This window comes from Capra hircus, chromosome 18 (assembly GCF_001704415.2).
Source record: "Capra hircus breed San Clemente chromosome 18, ASM170441v1, whole genome shotgun sequence".
Lineage (NCBI taxonomy): Eukaryota > Metazoa > Chordata > Mammalia > Artiodactyla > Bovidae > Capra > Capra hircus.
Genome location: NC_030825.1, coordinates 56,576,298 through 56,588,962, shown reverse-complemented (window position 1 = coordinate 56,588,962; position 12,665 = coordinate 56,576,298). Strand labels below are relative to the sequence as shown.

The window sequence follows — 12,665 nt, the reverse complement described above, 5'->3', positions numbered from 1 at the left end:
ACACTGGGTCCAGTTTCAGAACCATTTTATACAAAGTCACAGTGTCAGAACTCTAGTAGAAAACGGGGGGTGGGGGTGGGGTGGGAGGGAAGGGTGATCAGCTCAGGAGGTGTCCATGGTTTCACCTTCTGTGAGAGAAGGAAAGCCACATGGTCAGCACGGCCCAGCAGGCAGGGCCAGGGCTCCCTCCTCCCTCTCCGGGGCAGGCACGGTGGGGGACACTCACTGAGCTCATTGAAGAGGAAGGCGTCTTGGTATTCCTTCATGTATTGCGTGGAGCGCGACTCGTCCAGGAAGAGAGAGTAGACCCGCTTGATGTCGTCCACCTGCACCTCGGTGCCCTGATGGGGGACACGAGACCTCAGGGGGGCCCTACCCAGGAGCCAGGTCACGTCCCACCACAGCCACCTCCTGGCTGTGGGCCCCACCGCTCCATCCCTCAGTTTCTTCACCTGTAAAATGGACTTAACGGCATCAACTGCAGCCAACAGATATTTACCCAGCACCTCCCATGTGTCAGGTTGGGAGCCACAGAAAGAAACCCAAGGGCCTGAAGTTCCCGCCTTTGAAAACTTAAGTTCTGGGACTAAATGCAACCGCCCAGGGAAAGCCCTGGGAGTAGCGTGTGGACCACTCACTCCTCTGACGCTGGCTGGACTCAGCGGCTCACCTTGCGTTTCCGGCACACCAGGCTGGCAGCCGTGATGAGCTGGATGGCATAGCGCAGCGAGGTCTCCAGCCCGATGCGGGTCAGAACCGTGTAGGCGTCCTCACTCATCTCTACGTCTTCTTCCTCGCACCTGCGGGCAGGGAGGGGCGGGGGTGTTCAGCCAGGGACGGAGCCATGAGGAGTCAGAATCCTCGGAAGCCCAGAACACGGAGTGAGAAAGGCCACCGAGGCAGGAGCTGGACCTCAAACTCGGGCCTCCCGAGCCTCCCCCTTTCAGGGCTCTTTCCCCAGCGCCAGGCACCCGCACAGCCCCTCCCTTGTCCAAAGAGCCCCGCCACCCCCATCAGAGGCCACTGCTAGGATGCCCCACCCAGCCCTGCTTCTGGCAGGCCCAGAGACCTCCCCCGCAGACCTCAGTGGTCCCCACGTGTCAAGCAGGATGGACACCAGCCCCTCAGGCCGGCAGCCTGGTCCTGCCCGGGAAGGCCGAGGGCCCCTGCCCGCACCGGATGCGAAGGATCTGCTTTGTGTCTTTCTCGCTGTAGGGGGAGGTGGAGACGATGAGCAGACGGTCCAGCAGGTCAATGGGGATGCCGTGGGGGCTCTGGTAGCTGGTGCCCCGGATCCTGCAGAGGAGGAGGAAGGGAGGGCCATCAGGGTGACGCTCCTAGAACCCGGCTCTCCCCTCTCTACACTTAGAACACCCCACCCCACCCGTCCTCTCCGCCACAGCCCACTCACTGGGCCAAATACCGCTGAGCCTTCAGCTTAGGGCTGGCGTCACCACCTGACGTGGTAGCCACCCTCTGACTGCGTTGCTCCCCATCCAGAGCCAGGCTGGTCTGAGCTAGAGATCTATGTCTGGGATTACTGGATCAAGGTCCCACTCCTCTGCTGGACCCAGAGCTCCACAAGGGAGGGACTGGGCCCACCCTGTACCCTCACTGCACCTGGCCCAGCACAAGGTCAGGCACGTGGCGGGTGCCAGGAAATAGCAGATTCCTGTTATGTGTGGGAGCTGTGATCTATAACTGGGGCGATCACTCAATTAGCAAGTACTGAACCACCGCCCATGGAGGAAACAGTAACACATGGCTAGGCTCTTGGCAGCCTCTGTCATAATTTTTGGCCACCAGATAGCTTGGTTTCAGGTGTTTCTGTTTAAAGACACCCGATTCAGTATATATTATTGACTTTTCATGCTGAACTCATGCCCACAGCCTCTGAACTTGTGCCTGACGGATGTTATCTAACAACTGTTTTCTCTATACGGTCCATCCCTGCTGTGCTCACAGACATTAGACAGCTAGGGGACATTTTATAATTTGTTTAATTTTTTGGCTGCTCCACACAACATGTGGAATCCTATTTTCCCAACCAGGGATCGAACCCTTGCTCCTTGCTTTGGAAGTGTGGACTCCCAACCACTTGACTGCCTGCAAAGTTGCCTAGGGGCCATTTTAAACCACAAAATCATCAGGAACAAACAGCACACAGTGTGATGCCTGTGGCAAGAAGTAGACAAAGAAAAGGACGCCTGATTACAGCCCGTGAGCTCAAACTAGGAGGCGGAGCATTGCCTGCTTTGACCCTCGCCTGGACTGTCTGCTGTGGGCCATTCAATTTTTCCCTGCTCTGCACACGTCCGTGAATGACCACCAGAGTGCGGCAAATATCGATTTGGGAGCTACAGATGATCTGTAGCGAATAAGCAGAATCACAAATATGGAACCTGCAGGATAATGAGGAGTGACTGGGTCTGCAGCCTTTCACAGGTGATGCCCCCGATCCCATGGCCTGACCTGCAGCTGCTACAAACACGCTCATTTGGATACCAAACTCCAGCCTGCTGCCTTCCACATATGACCCAGGGCAAGTCACCGGGCCTTGCTATCCCCCATCTTGAAAACAGGGCTGAGGGAATTCCTAGGTGGGCCAGTGGTTAGGACTCCATGCTTCCACTGCAGGGGGCACAGGTTTGAGTTCTGGTTGGGAAACTAAGATGCGGCAAGCCGTGCGGCATGGCCAAAAAATAAAATTAGTAAGATAAGGGGCTTCCCTGGTGGTCCAGTGATTAAGACTCCAAGCTTCCAACACAGGGGGCGTGGGTTAGATCCCTGGTTGGCGAACTAAGATCCCACAGGCCCTGCAGTACGTGTTTGGCGGCAAGAGGAATGGAACGGAATGGGGCTGAGACGATATCTAGCTCCTGAGCTCCTTTTGAGGAAAGGCTGAGCCAAAAGCCAGGGACAACCTGCCCATTATCCCTGGTAGTCGCCCCTTTCTTCCCTGTGCTTCAGCTGGCAAAAGGCCATAGTCATGCCTCTGAGCAGCCCCGGGCAGCGGCTGTGCTGGGTGCAGCCTTCAGGCCCCCGGCTCTCATGAGCTCTTCGTCCCCTGCTTCCTTCTCACTTCCTGTGGACTTTTGCTCCCTGTTCTCCCAGGGGCGTCCTCAGGGGCCAGCGGGGCTTACCGGGTGATGCCGCGGTTGGTAGCCATGATGAGGACAGGCGCCATGTCACTCTCCAGGGCCCGGTTGAGGAAGGAGAAGCTCTCAATGTCCAGCATGTGGACCTCGTCGATGAACAGCACCTGGGGGCCGTTGGGCAGGTATCAAGCCCACCTCCCACGCCTCTCTTCTCCCGCGCCCCCCCACCTGGCCTGGCCCGGGTACTCACGCCGGGGATGATCTCTGCTTTGCCCTCCTCCCGCCACTCGGCCACCTTGGCGTTGATCTGCTCTCGGACTTCAGACTTGATTTCCCCTGTGTCGCCTGTGGGAGGCAGGGTGTCAGAGAGGAGAAGGGATCCAGGGCCGGGGGTCGGGGAGGGCAGTGGACGAAGGCAGAGAGAGACAGGATGCCAGAGACACAGAGAGTGAGCTGGAGTGGTGACGTGACAGTGGCCGGGGACTCAGAGACATCCCAGAGAGGCAACAGACGGGGAGAGACGAGCCAAATCACAGGTGGAGAAGAGCGGAAGACGGCAAAGAGGGATGGCGGAGAGGGGAAACGCCAGGCCGTCCTGGTGCACAGCGGGGCGGGGTGGGGAGGGAGCCTCCCGGCGGGGGTGGCACAGGTGGGCCTCACCTGAGAAGAGGGCCAGGAAGCCCTGGGTGCGGGAGTTGATGACGTCAATCTCGTGGAGAGACACCGTGTGCACCACCTCCTTGCGCTTCTGCAGCTCCCCGTCTGGGCACTGCACGAACTTGGTCTGTGGGGCCAGGGCGGGGTAGACAAGGGCAGAAAAGAGCATGAAGCGGGGGCCCCGGGGGCTGTCGAGGGGAGACGGGCTCCCTGGAATGGAGCTAGGAATCCAGATGGGGGTGATGCAGAAACCCCAGGCCTGAGGGGTAAAGACTAGGGCAGCCCAGAGCACTGAAGGATACAGGGGTTCCTGGAGGACCCCAGAAACCCCTGGCTGTTCTGGAGGGTATGGGGAGGCACCAGGAGGGCCAGGGACACAGGGCTGGGATGACAGGAGGGTCTGGACCCTGCAGACGCCAGGGGCAGGGGGGAGAGAGAAACATGCTGGTGCCTGAGCGAGGGGACCCAGGAGCCCTGCCCACCTGGGAGCCCATGGCGTCATAGTCGCGAGCCCGTGTGAAGGAGCGTCCCAGCTTGGAGATCTTGCCTGTGGCCTTGTCGATGGTGATCACATCCCTGCAGGGGAAGGTGGGCAGGGGTGAGGACGGGAAGGGCCGGAGCTCCCCTACCCTGGCCACCGGTGTGGCCCCCACTGCTCACCCGGCCTGGACCTTGTCCTTGGTCAGGGACTCGATCATCTTGGTGCCCAGGTCATATATGGTCTCCATCTCTGTGGTCTTGAGGGTCAGCTTGCCGACTTTGGAACCCTGAGTGGTGACAGGTAAGGGGTTTAGAGGGGGCCCTGATGTCTCCCCAGCACAGCTTCAGAACCAGCATGACATGGGGCAGTGCTGGGGGCTTGATGAAGATATGCACTGTCACAGCCTCGGTGACAGCTTTGTGGCTATGTGTATGTCAAAACCTAAAATCCTGAAAACTTTCTGGGGCATGGCTTATTGGAGGTCAGTTGCGCCTTAACAAAGCTTTAAAAATCCAGTAAAGGGGACTTGCCTGGAAAGCCAGTGGATAAGACTCTGTACTCTTAATGCAGGGGGCCCAGGTTTGATCCCTGGTCAGAGAACTAGATCCCATATGCCACAACTAAGACCTGGCTCAGCCTAAATAAATAAATTAAAACCAGTAAAGGAACAAACAGGGACTTCCCTGGTGGTCCAGTGGCTAAAACGCCACGCTTCCCATGCAGGAGGCATGGGTTTGATCCTGGTTGAGGAGCTGAGATCGCACACGCCGTGAGCACTGCCCCTGCCCCCCAAAGAGAAACAAAAACCTAAAAGGGAAAATCTGTAAAAACAACAGGCACCTGAGGTCCCACCGAAGGGTCAAGGGGGCGGGTCCCACTCTAAAATTTGTTTTTCATACCCAAATAAAAGGTGGTCTTTTGTTAACCACATACCCAGAAGAACACAGCTAAACACAGCTAAGACAACAAAAATGCCACACCCCATCCCCAAGAGATAAGCTAAGAAAACAAAATGTCACACCCCCCCTCCAACAACACCCCCCAAGGTAAACAGTCACCAAGTCTGGGCTTTTCCCAGCATATCCTGTCTCACCTGTTTCCTGGAGTTGTTTCCATAGTGAGATGCTCCCTTTGTAGGGAGAGGTGGCAAGTGGGTTTGGGGAGGGAGTTAAAGGGAGTTTTGGTTGTTCATTTTCAGTTTTTCTTTTTGGCTGTGCTGGGTCTTGGCTGGGGCATGCGGATCTTAATTCCCTGGCCAGGGATCGAACCCAGGCCCCCTGCATTGGAAGCATAGAGTCCCAGCCACTGGACCACCAGGAAGTCCCTGGTTGTTCATTTTGATGAGGATATATCCATGGATTTCTTCTGTAATCTCTTTAAACTCTAATTTAAAGAACTATCTGGGGAATAGTTTTCCCTATACTTAGAGTCTCCCACATTGTTTTTTTTTTTCTACCATGTTTTTAAAATTCAAAATGTAATTGCCAATAGATAAGACTAATTTAGGAGGCTGTTACAAGTGCTAAAAGTGCAGTTGACCGCAGTTATTCACTTTAAGTCTATTTCCACTGAAAATGAGAAGCTAATGAAAAAAGAGGAGGGTGTTCCTACAAGACACAGAAACAGAAGGTAGGACTGTGCATCAGGTCAATGGATTTGAAGCGATTTTAGATTTCCCTTTTATTTCGCATTTTATTAACACCTGTAACTTAATATTTAACAGAGAACTACAAACACGGCTGAACCTCGAAGACATACACAAAAAGCCATATATTGTCAGATTCCATCAGAGGCAAGTCCATTAAGACAGGAAGTAGATTTGTGGTTGCCAGGGACTGCAGGTGGGGTGGGAGGGGAGGAGGAGCAACTCTGAAAGGGTTGATGGTTAGTTTATGTTGTGTGATTTTATGTCAGTGAAAAACAGACCTACAGAAAAACTGAAAGAGAGAGAGAGAGATGAAGCGGAAACCAGACTATGACAGAAGACTTAAAAGACATATAAGTTTTTAAAATGGGCAGTCTTGGAATACACAGTTGGGTGATAAAAGCTAATGAAATTCAAACGGGTGAGGGCGGCTATTTCTATGGGGTACTGCAGAAAGAGGCAGAAGAAGGGGCAGGGTTGGAGGTGCTGGCTAAGTTTTAGGTTTTTTTAAAATCTTTAAAAAAAATTTTTTTTTTTTGGATGTGGACCATTTCTTAAAGTCCTTATTGAATTTGTTATAATATTGCTTCTGCTTTGTCTTGGTTTTATGGCTGAGAGGCGCATAGGATCTTAGCTCCCTGACCAGGAATTGAATCTGTGGTGGAATTGCGGAGTCCTAACCACTGGACCACCAGGAAGTCCTGTTAATTCTTACTGGAGTACAGTTGAGGTACTAGGATTTATAAATCCAACGGGTCTGTAAGCCTAACTATTAGGAATTAACTGTGAGAAACTTCAAGACCTCCTCTGTCATTCCATTGCTTGGTTTGTTTTTTTGGGCAAGTATAGTTGATTTACAATATTGCGTTAATTTCTGCTGTACAGCAAGGTGATCCAGTTAGACACAAATATGTTCTTTTCCATATCCTTTTCCATTGTTCCACCACTTAGCTCACTGTGCCCCTCACAAACGGACAAACCGCCATCAATTCAACCGACCCTCTCTTGCCGGCATATGGATGACTCTAAGCTGCATCTCGAACTTTCCATGGGATTCTGACCTCAGTGCAGACCCAGCACACCCCACCCACCCCCAGCCCTTGGGGTAGCCTAGACTTGGGAGCACACTCACCGTCCCTGTGGCCGGTCGATCAATCTGGATCTCCACCACCTCCCCTTCGATGATCTCGGTCTCCTCCCTGGCGAGAGAACAGATCTAAGGAGATAGCCCGCGGCCTGGGCCCTCAGGAACTGCTCACCCCTGTGGGCCCCAGGGCACAGGACAAGCTGGCATCCTCCAGGGGGCGTCCCAAGGCTGCTGGGAGCTACCATCACTCCTGCTTACTTGATGCGCACGCCGATGGAGCGCCGGAAGGCCTGGGTCAGTGCCTCTGTCTTGCTCATCTCCAAGGAGAAGATCTCACTGCCTGCGATGGCTGTGAATGGGGTGTCGGGCCCCAAGGCCTGCGCCATGCCTGAGGAAGAGGGGAGGCAGTTTGGGTAGGTGGTCCAGGCACGAGGTCCCCACACCTCCCCAACCAGCTCTTCTTCTTCAGACAGGAAAAAGGGGCTCGGTGCTGTGGGGCAGACAGGGAGACTTGCAGAAAGCGAGTGATGGAGGGCCATGTTGGGAGGCCCTGGGTTGGAACCCCACACTGCCCAGACCAAAAACTTTATGACTCTACAATCATGCTGGACCTGCCTCCCAACCTCTGAGAGCTGTTTAGCCTCAGGGCTTGGGGGGGATGAGCAGGGGTGGAGGCAAGGGGCTGAAAGAGGTTAAAAGAGACTGTGCAGGTTCGAATCCCGGCTTTAATGCTTAGCACCAAGTTATCTTAAGAAGCCTAAGCTGCTCCCCAAGCCAGCCTGCCCCTCTGGGTAATGGGAACCATAACATAACAAGCGCTGGCAGGGAACGACATTGCTGCATAGGAGCAATGATAAGGGCGGGCAGGCATGCCCTGGTGCTCAGCCGGGACCCCGATATGTGACCTGGGACCAGCACAGGGAAGGGCCTCCTCTGTGGTCTGGGGCCTGGGGTCAGCTGGCAGACAGTGGGCAGTTCCTGCCATCACTCCAAGCTCTGGGCCTCTCTGCCAGCTCCCCTTCCTGGGGGCTCTGCCCAGCTCTGAGCCAAGTCTCCCAGACAGGAAGTCACTGAACCCTCCTGACCAGTGCGAGGTGGCAACTCTTCCTGGTCCCCTTTCCAGAGGCATGCCACACTCTGCACCTGGGTATCATGCTCCATACTGTCTGTTCAGGAGACTCCGAGACTTCCTGCGAGTCTCAGTTCCAGCACTGACTCACCTGGGATGTCCCTCCTGACAAGTGCCACCCCATTCTCTCCCCATCACCCTTCATCGGAGAAGTCTCCTCTGTTCTCTACACGGACGGGATTGTGTCCACAAACACCTGCCCCAGGCTGGAAGCCCCTTAAAGTCAGGACTTCGGTCTTAATCATCTTGGTGTCCCCAAATGTGAGTGTTACTTTTTCTTAACTGAGGACCTAGCTGTTACCTTGAGTCTCACTGCCTGGCCCCACAGTCCAGGCACAAAGGTGAGAGTGAGTGGGAAGAGACTCCAGGAAACCTTCAACAAGGAAAAGATGTCAGAGAGCAGTTTTGAAGGATAGATAAGAGCTCAACAAGGATAAGGGACAGTTGTGAGTAAAAAGCTCTTAAATTACTAATGGACTGCAAAAGAGACTGCTGATTGTCTATACAATGCTCATCTTTCACATCTTCCTTTGTTCCAGAACACCCATTTCACTAAGGTAACAGTAGTCCCAATTAAAATATTAAAAAAAGTTTTAATGCCTCTCTCTCTCTTGTGCAGTAGAGTGTGGTCATCAACTTCTAGTCAATAAAATATAAGCAAGAGAATGTGGGTGCCATGAGACAGCTGCTTAAAAGGAGCTCCCTCTAGGAGGTACACCCTCATTGTAATTCCTTTCTCCTCCTTCTTATATGGAGTATGGGTGGGATGGCTGGAGCATAGGCCACCTTTTTGCAACCCGAGGTGTCCCTGACATGGAAGCAAGTGATCTTGAGGCAAGAAGGTAGGAGCCCTCATAGAACTGCTCAACAAGCCTGAATTGGCCTATGTTTAGACTCTTCTATGTGACAGAACAAAGCCTTAGTGTTTAAGCCACTTCCATTCTGTGCTGTCTGTTAGACATGGCTGAACCTGACCCTGACTTACATGGGAGGATCATCCGGTGAGGCCAAAAGAGCTACTGCCTGGAGAAGCACCTTACCCATGGCAATGGCTGTCTTCCCAGTGCCCGGCTGGCCAGCGATGAGAACCGCCCGGCCAGCAATCTTCCCTTCTCGGATCATCTCCAGCACCACACCGGCTGCCCTCCGGGCCGCCAGCTGGCCCACCATGCCCTGGGAAGCCTGGGGGTAGGAGGCGACAGGACATATAAGGAAGGTGACTTTCTACTGAGCTGCTACTGCATTTCTACCACCTTCAGGCCCAAACTGTTGGCTAGGCCTTCAGAAAAAAAGGCTTTTCTCCATCCCCATCTTTTAGAGACCTATGCGTGGCTGAATTGTATAAATACAGCACAGCCAAAGATCTGGAACATCATAACACAGTCCCTGCATTCCCCAGGGCCTTGGGTTCCCTCCACCTGAGGCCTCCCTGGGGCAGCCTTCCCAGCCTGACCCCCTGGGTTCTACCTGCCGTGGCTCCAAGGCATCATCGAGTCCTAGCCCCCGGATGTGGGAGTGAGCGCCTGCGTGCAGGGAAAGAACCAGAAGACACGGTTACCTGCCAGCTCCTGTCAATGCGTGGTGTGAGGGGTTGGGGCCTGGCAGGGTCCACCCTACCCCACCCCTGGGCATCTGATCTGCTCTGGAACTCAGGATCCTCCCTGCTTAGATAGGGGGAGAGATGGGGGGATGGTGTGCAGGACCTCCCTCTCTTGGGGGTCCTGGGTGGGTGGGCTCTGTCGAGGGCACACGGGCCAGGCAGGCACTAGGGCCCATTCCGGATCCACGCTCACTCACCGATACGCTCAATCCGCGTCACATCGCGGATCTCTGGAACCTTGGTTGTGGCTGTCTGGGGTTGGAAGAGGCGTCAGTACAGACTTTGTGGTCCTAGCTGTCCCTCCTGGCCCCCTCCCATGAAACAGTCCTTTTCTCTCCTCCCCAGAGGCAGGCTGGCAGCCCAAACACCAGACCCTCCTTGGCAATCACCCACTAAGGCTGGTGGGTTGACCCCATGACACTGTCAGCCCCAGCTCCCTGTCACCAGGCCTCTGCATGCGCAGGTCCCTGGGTCCTGTGCTCTCCCCAGCCTCCTCACTGAATTACATCAAACACCAGTCATTAAGGGAGGCCTTCCCTCACCTCAGCCCCTGCCTGGCTAGTTCTAGGGTCTCTGGATGTCCAAGCAGAAGGAAGGGCCTCCCCTGGTAGGTCAATCTCACACCCAGAAGAGAGACTATTGGATCAACATTCTCAGCTCCAATGGATGCTCTAACCCATAAAGGGCACAGCACACATCTCACTGCTTTACCTTGGGGCTCAGTGTTTGGGGTTTGAATGAATGACATCCTGAGCTCATTCAACAAGCAGGTACTGAGGCCTCCTGTGTCCCCAGCTCTCCAAAGAGCAAAGTCAGACACTATCCTTTCTCATGAAGCGGGGAGAGATCACTAAACACTGCCTGGGATAATTCAGAACCCAGTGGAGATCCTCTCAGATACTCATGGCAGTGTTACTCATAACGCAAAATATCCATCAGTGGATGAACAGATAAACAAAATATGGGTAGCCATACAACATAATATTATTCAGCCATAAAAAGGTATGAACCTCTGATCCACGCTACAAGGGTAAACCTTGAACACACTATGCTGAGTCAAAGAAGCCAGACACAAAAGGTCACCTGTCATATGATTCTATTTATATGCAATGTCCAGAATAGATAAATCTGGAGATATAAAGTAGATCAGTGGCTCTCCAGGGTGAATACAAAAAGGAAGCCTAAGAAGCCAGCATACTGATCCAGCTCCTTGGCCACCTGCCCACAACCCTGTTTCTGCGCACAGGTCTCCTAACCAGAATGAGAGGAGATAGTCATAGGACCCCAGGAAAACCCTCTCTTTGGAACCAAGAGTTCAGACTTCCTGATAACCATTAGGTCACATGCCTCCTCCCTTGCTGTTTGTGACCCTTCCCGCTCACTCTTCCTCACAGGAGGTTGGTCACTGCCCCCAAAGCACTACCAGAAGATTGAGAACATACTCCCACTCACCCCTACACAGCCTGTCAGACACTACTTGAGACAGAAAAGAGACACTGATCCAGGAATCCCAAACTTTAGCCATCCCAACATAAACAGACCTGCCTCCTACAAAACCTTTCCTTTCACCATAAGCCTCTTCTACCCCCTGCTGCCTACTGATCCCATGGAAACAGAGGTCATTACAAAATTCTGCCCCTACCATCCCCTCACACTTCCAATGCTTTATACACAACCATGGGAACTGCGTCTCAGGAGGGTGGCCACGGCCCTTTCCTCTTCCACTTCACCATCCACTCCCCTTTGCCATGACAACAGAAACAGAGTGATAGTTCACACCACAGGCACCATCTCATCTCCATCCTAGCCCCATCTTGACTGGGGTTACCATGGGGACTGAGGCCTCGGGGAAGCCATGTCCAATCCTCAAGCCAAGGCTACATTCTTTCTTTATTCAGATGTTTCTCTGAAAAGTACTTGGGGCCTGGCCCAATATACTTGGTCTCTCCTTTGCGGAGTTCATTCAAGTGATAACTTATTGAGCATCCACACTGGGCATGCCCTGATGAAGTGCTAGGAATATGAAAACAGTTGAAACAATTCCATGACAAGATCTCAAGCCTCTGTGCCCACAACCATTTTCGACTCTGAGTTCTCAACACTCTTTCTTTTGGCTCAAGACTCAGTAAGCAACTCCACGATTTGAAGCTCATACGGCAGGTCCCCGCCTGTGTTTCTCCCTTGTACTCAGGTACCACTTACACCATCAACAACCCAAGACTGTTTTATGGCTTGCAGCCCAAGACACTACAACCCTTATCAGACTTCAAAGCAAAGAAGATTGGAAGTTGGAGCTCCTACAAGACGATGGAGTCGGATATGACCACTGATACCGTAAAAATTCACTTGAACCCAAGATGCCGGGATCCTAGTCTCTTCTTTTTTCCTCCCTCAGATCCAGAAGCCCAGGCCCCCAGCTCCCTCCTTCCTCAGATCCAGGAGTCAAGGTCCTCAGCCTCCTTTCCACTAAGATCCAAGAGTCCCCGTCCAGCCCCCTGCTTGAGACTCCTCAGCCCTCAGCACGCCGACACTCACCACGGTTGCCATGATGCTCACCAACCGCCAATATCCTAGCGGAAACGGAAACGCGCTAGGAACGAAGTGTTCTGGCCCCTCTAGACTGCCAAGTCATCCAAAAATCTCGGTGGTTCTTTATAAATATGCAAACTCTCCTGGTGGGGCGTGGTGTCACTTTTTAGGCCCCGCCCACGCGCCGAGGCCGCGTCCATTCCTCTCGCCTCCCGGCTCCTCCTCCTTTTACCCAGAACCTCCTCGCTAAGGCGATTGCAAAACTCTTTTAACACTTCTTCGGGGAACCACACGTTCCCCACGCTTCCTTTCCTCCTTATCGACCGTCTTCCCTCCCACTCCAATTCTGAGGCCTCAGCTTCGGATTGACAGGGTTGAAGGCCAATCAGCTAGCGCAGCAGCAAACCCCGTTCACCCGAGCTCCCTTCAGCTGTGAGGC

General features: G+C 53.6%; 1 protein-coding gene across 1 annotated transcript; it reads right to left on the bottom strand.

Annotated features, from left to right (window-relative positions):
* RUVBL2 (RuvB like AAA ATPase 2) lies at positions 9-12,619 on the bottom strand. Its single transcript, XM_005692702.3, has 15 exons — positions 12,233-12,619; positions 9,895-9,949; positions 9,565-9,620; positions 9,138-9,279; positions 7,227-7,356; positions 7,014-7,080; positions 4,416-4,522; positions 4,238-4,331; positions 3,759-3,882; positions 3,349-3,443; positions 3,144-3,262; positions 1,177-1,296; positions 671-800; positions 227-341; positions 9-128 (listed from the first exon to the last, which is right to left on the bottom strand). The coding sequence occupies exons 1-15, from the start codon at positions 12,242-12,244 to the stop codon at positions 103-105; spliced, it is 1,392 nt and encodes a 463-aa protein (XP_005692759.2). The 5' UTR covers positions 12,245-12,619; the 3' UTR covers positions 9-102.

Coding starts and splice junctions, on each gene's coding strand:
- RUVBL2 (XM_005692702.3), bottom strand. Junction 801..1,176: donor AAGCAGATCCTTCGCATCCG/GTGCGGGCAGGG, acceptor CCCTGCCCGCAG/GTGCGAGGAAGAAGACGTAG. Junction 129..226: donor CTTCCTCTTCAATGAGCTCA/GTGAGTGTCCCC, acceptor CTTCTCTCACAG/AAGGTGAAACCATGGACACC.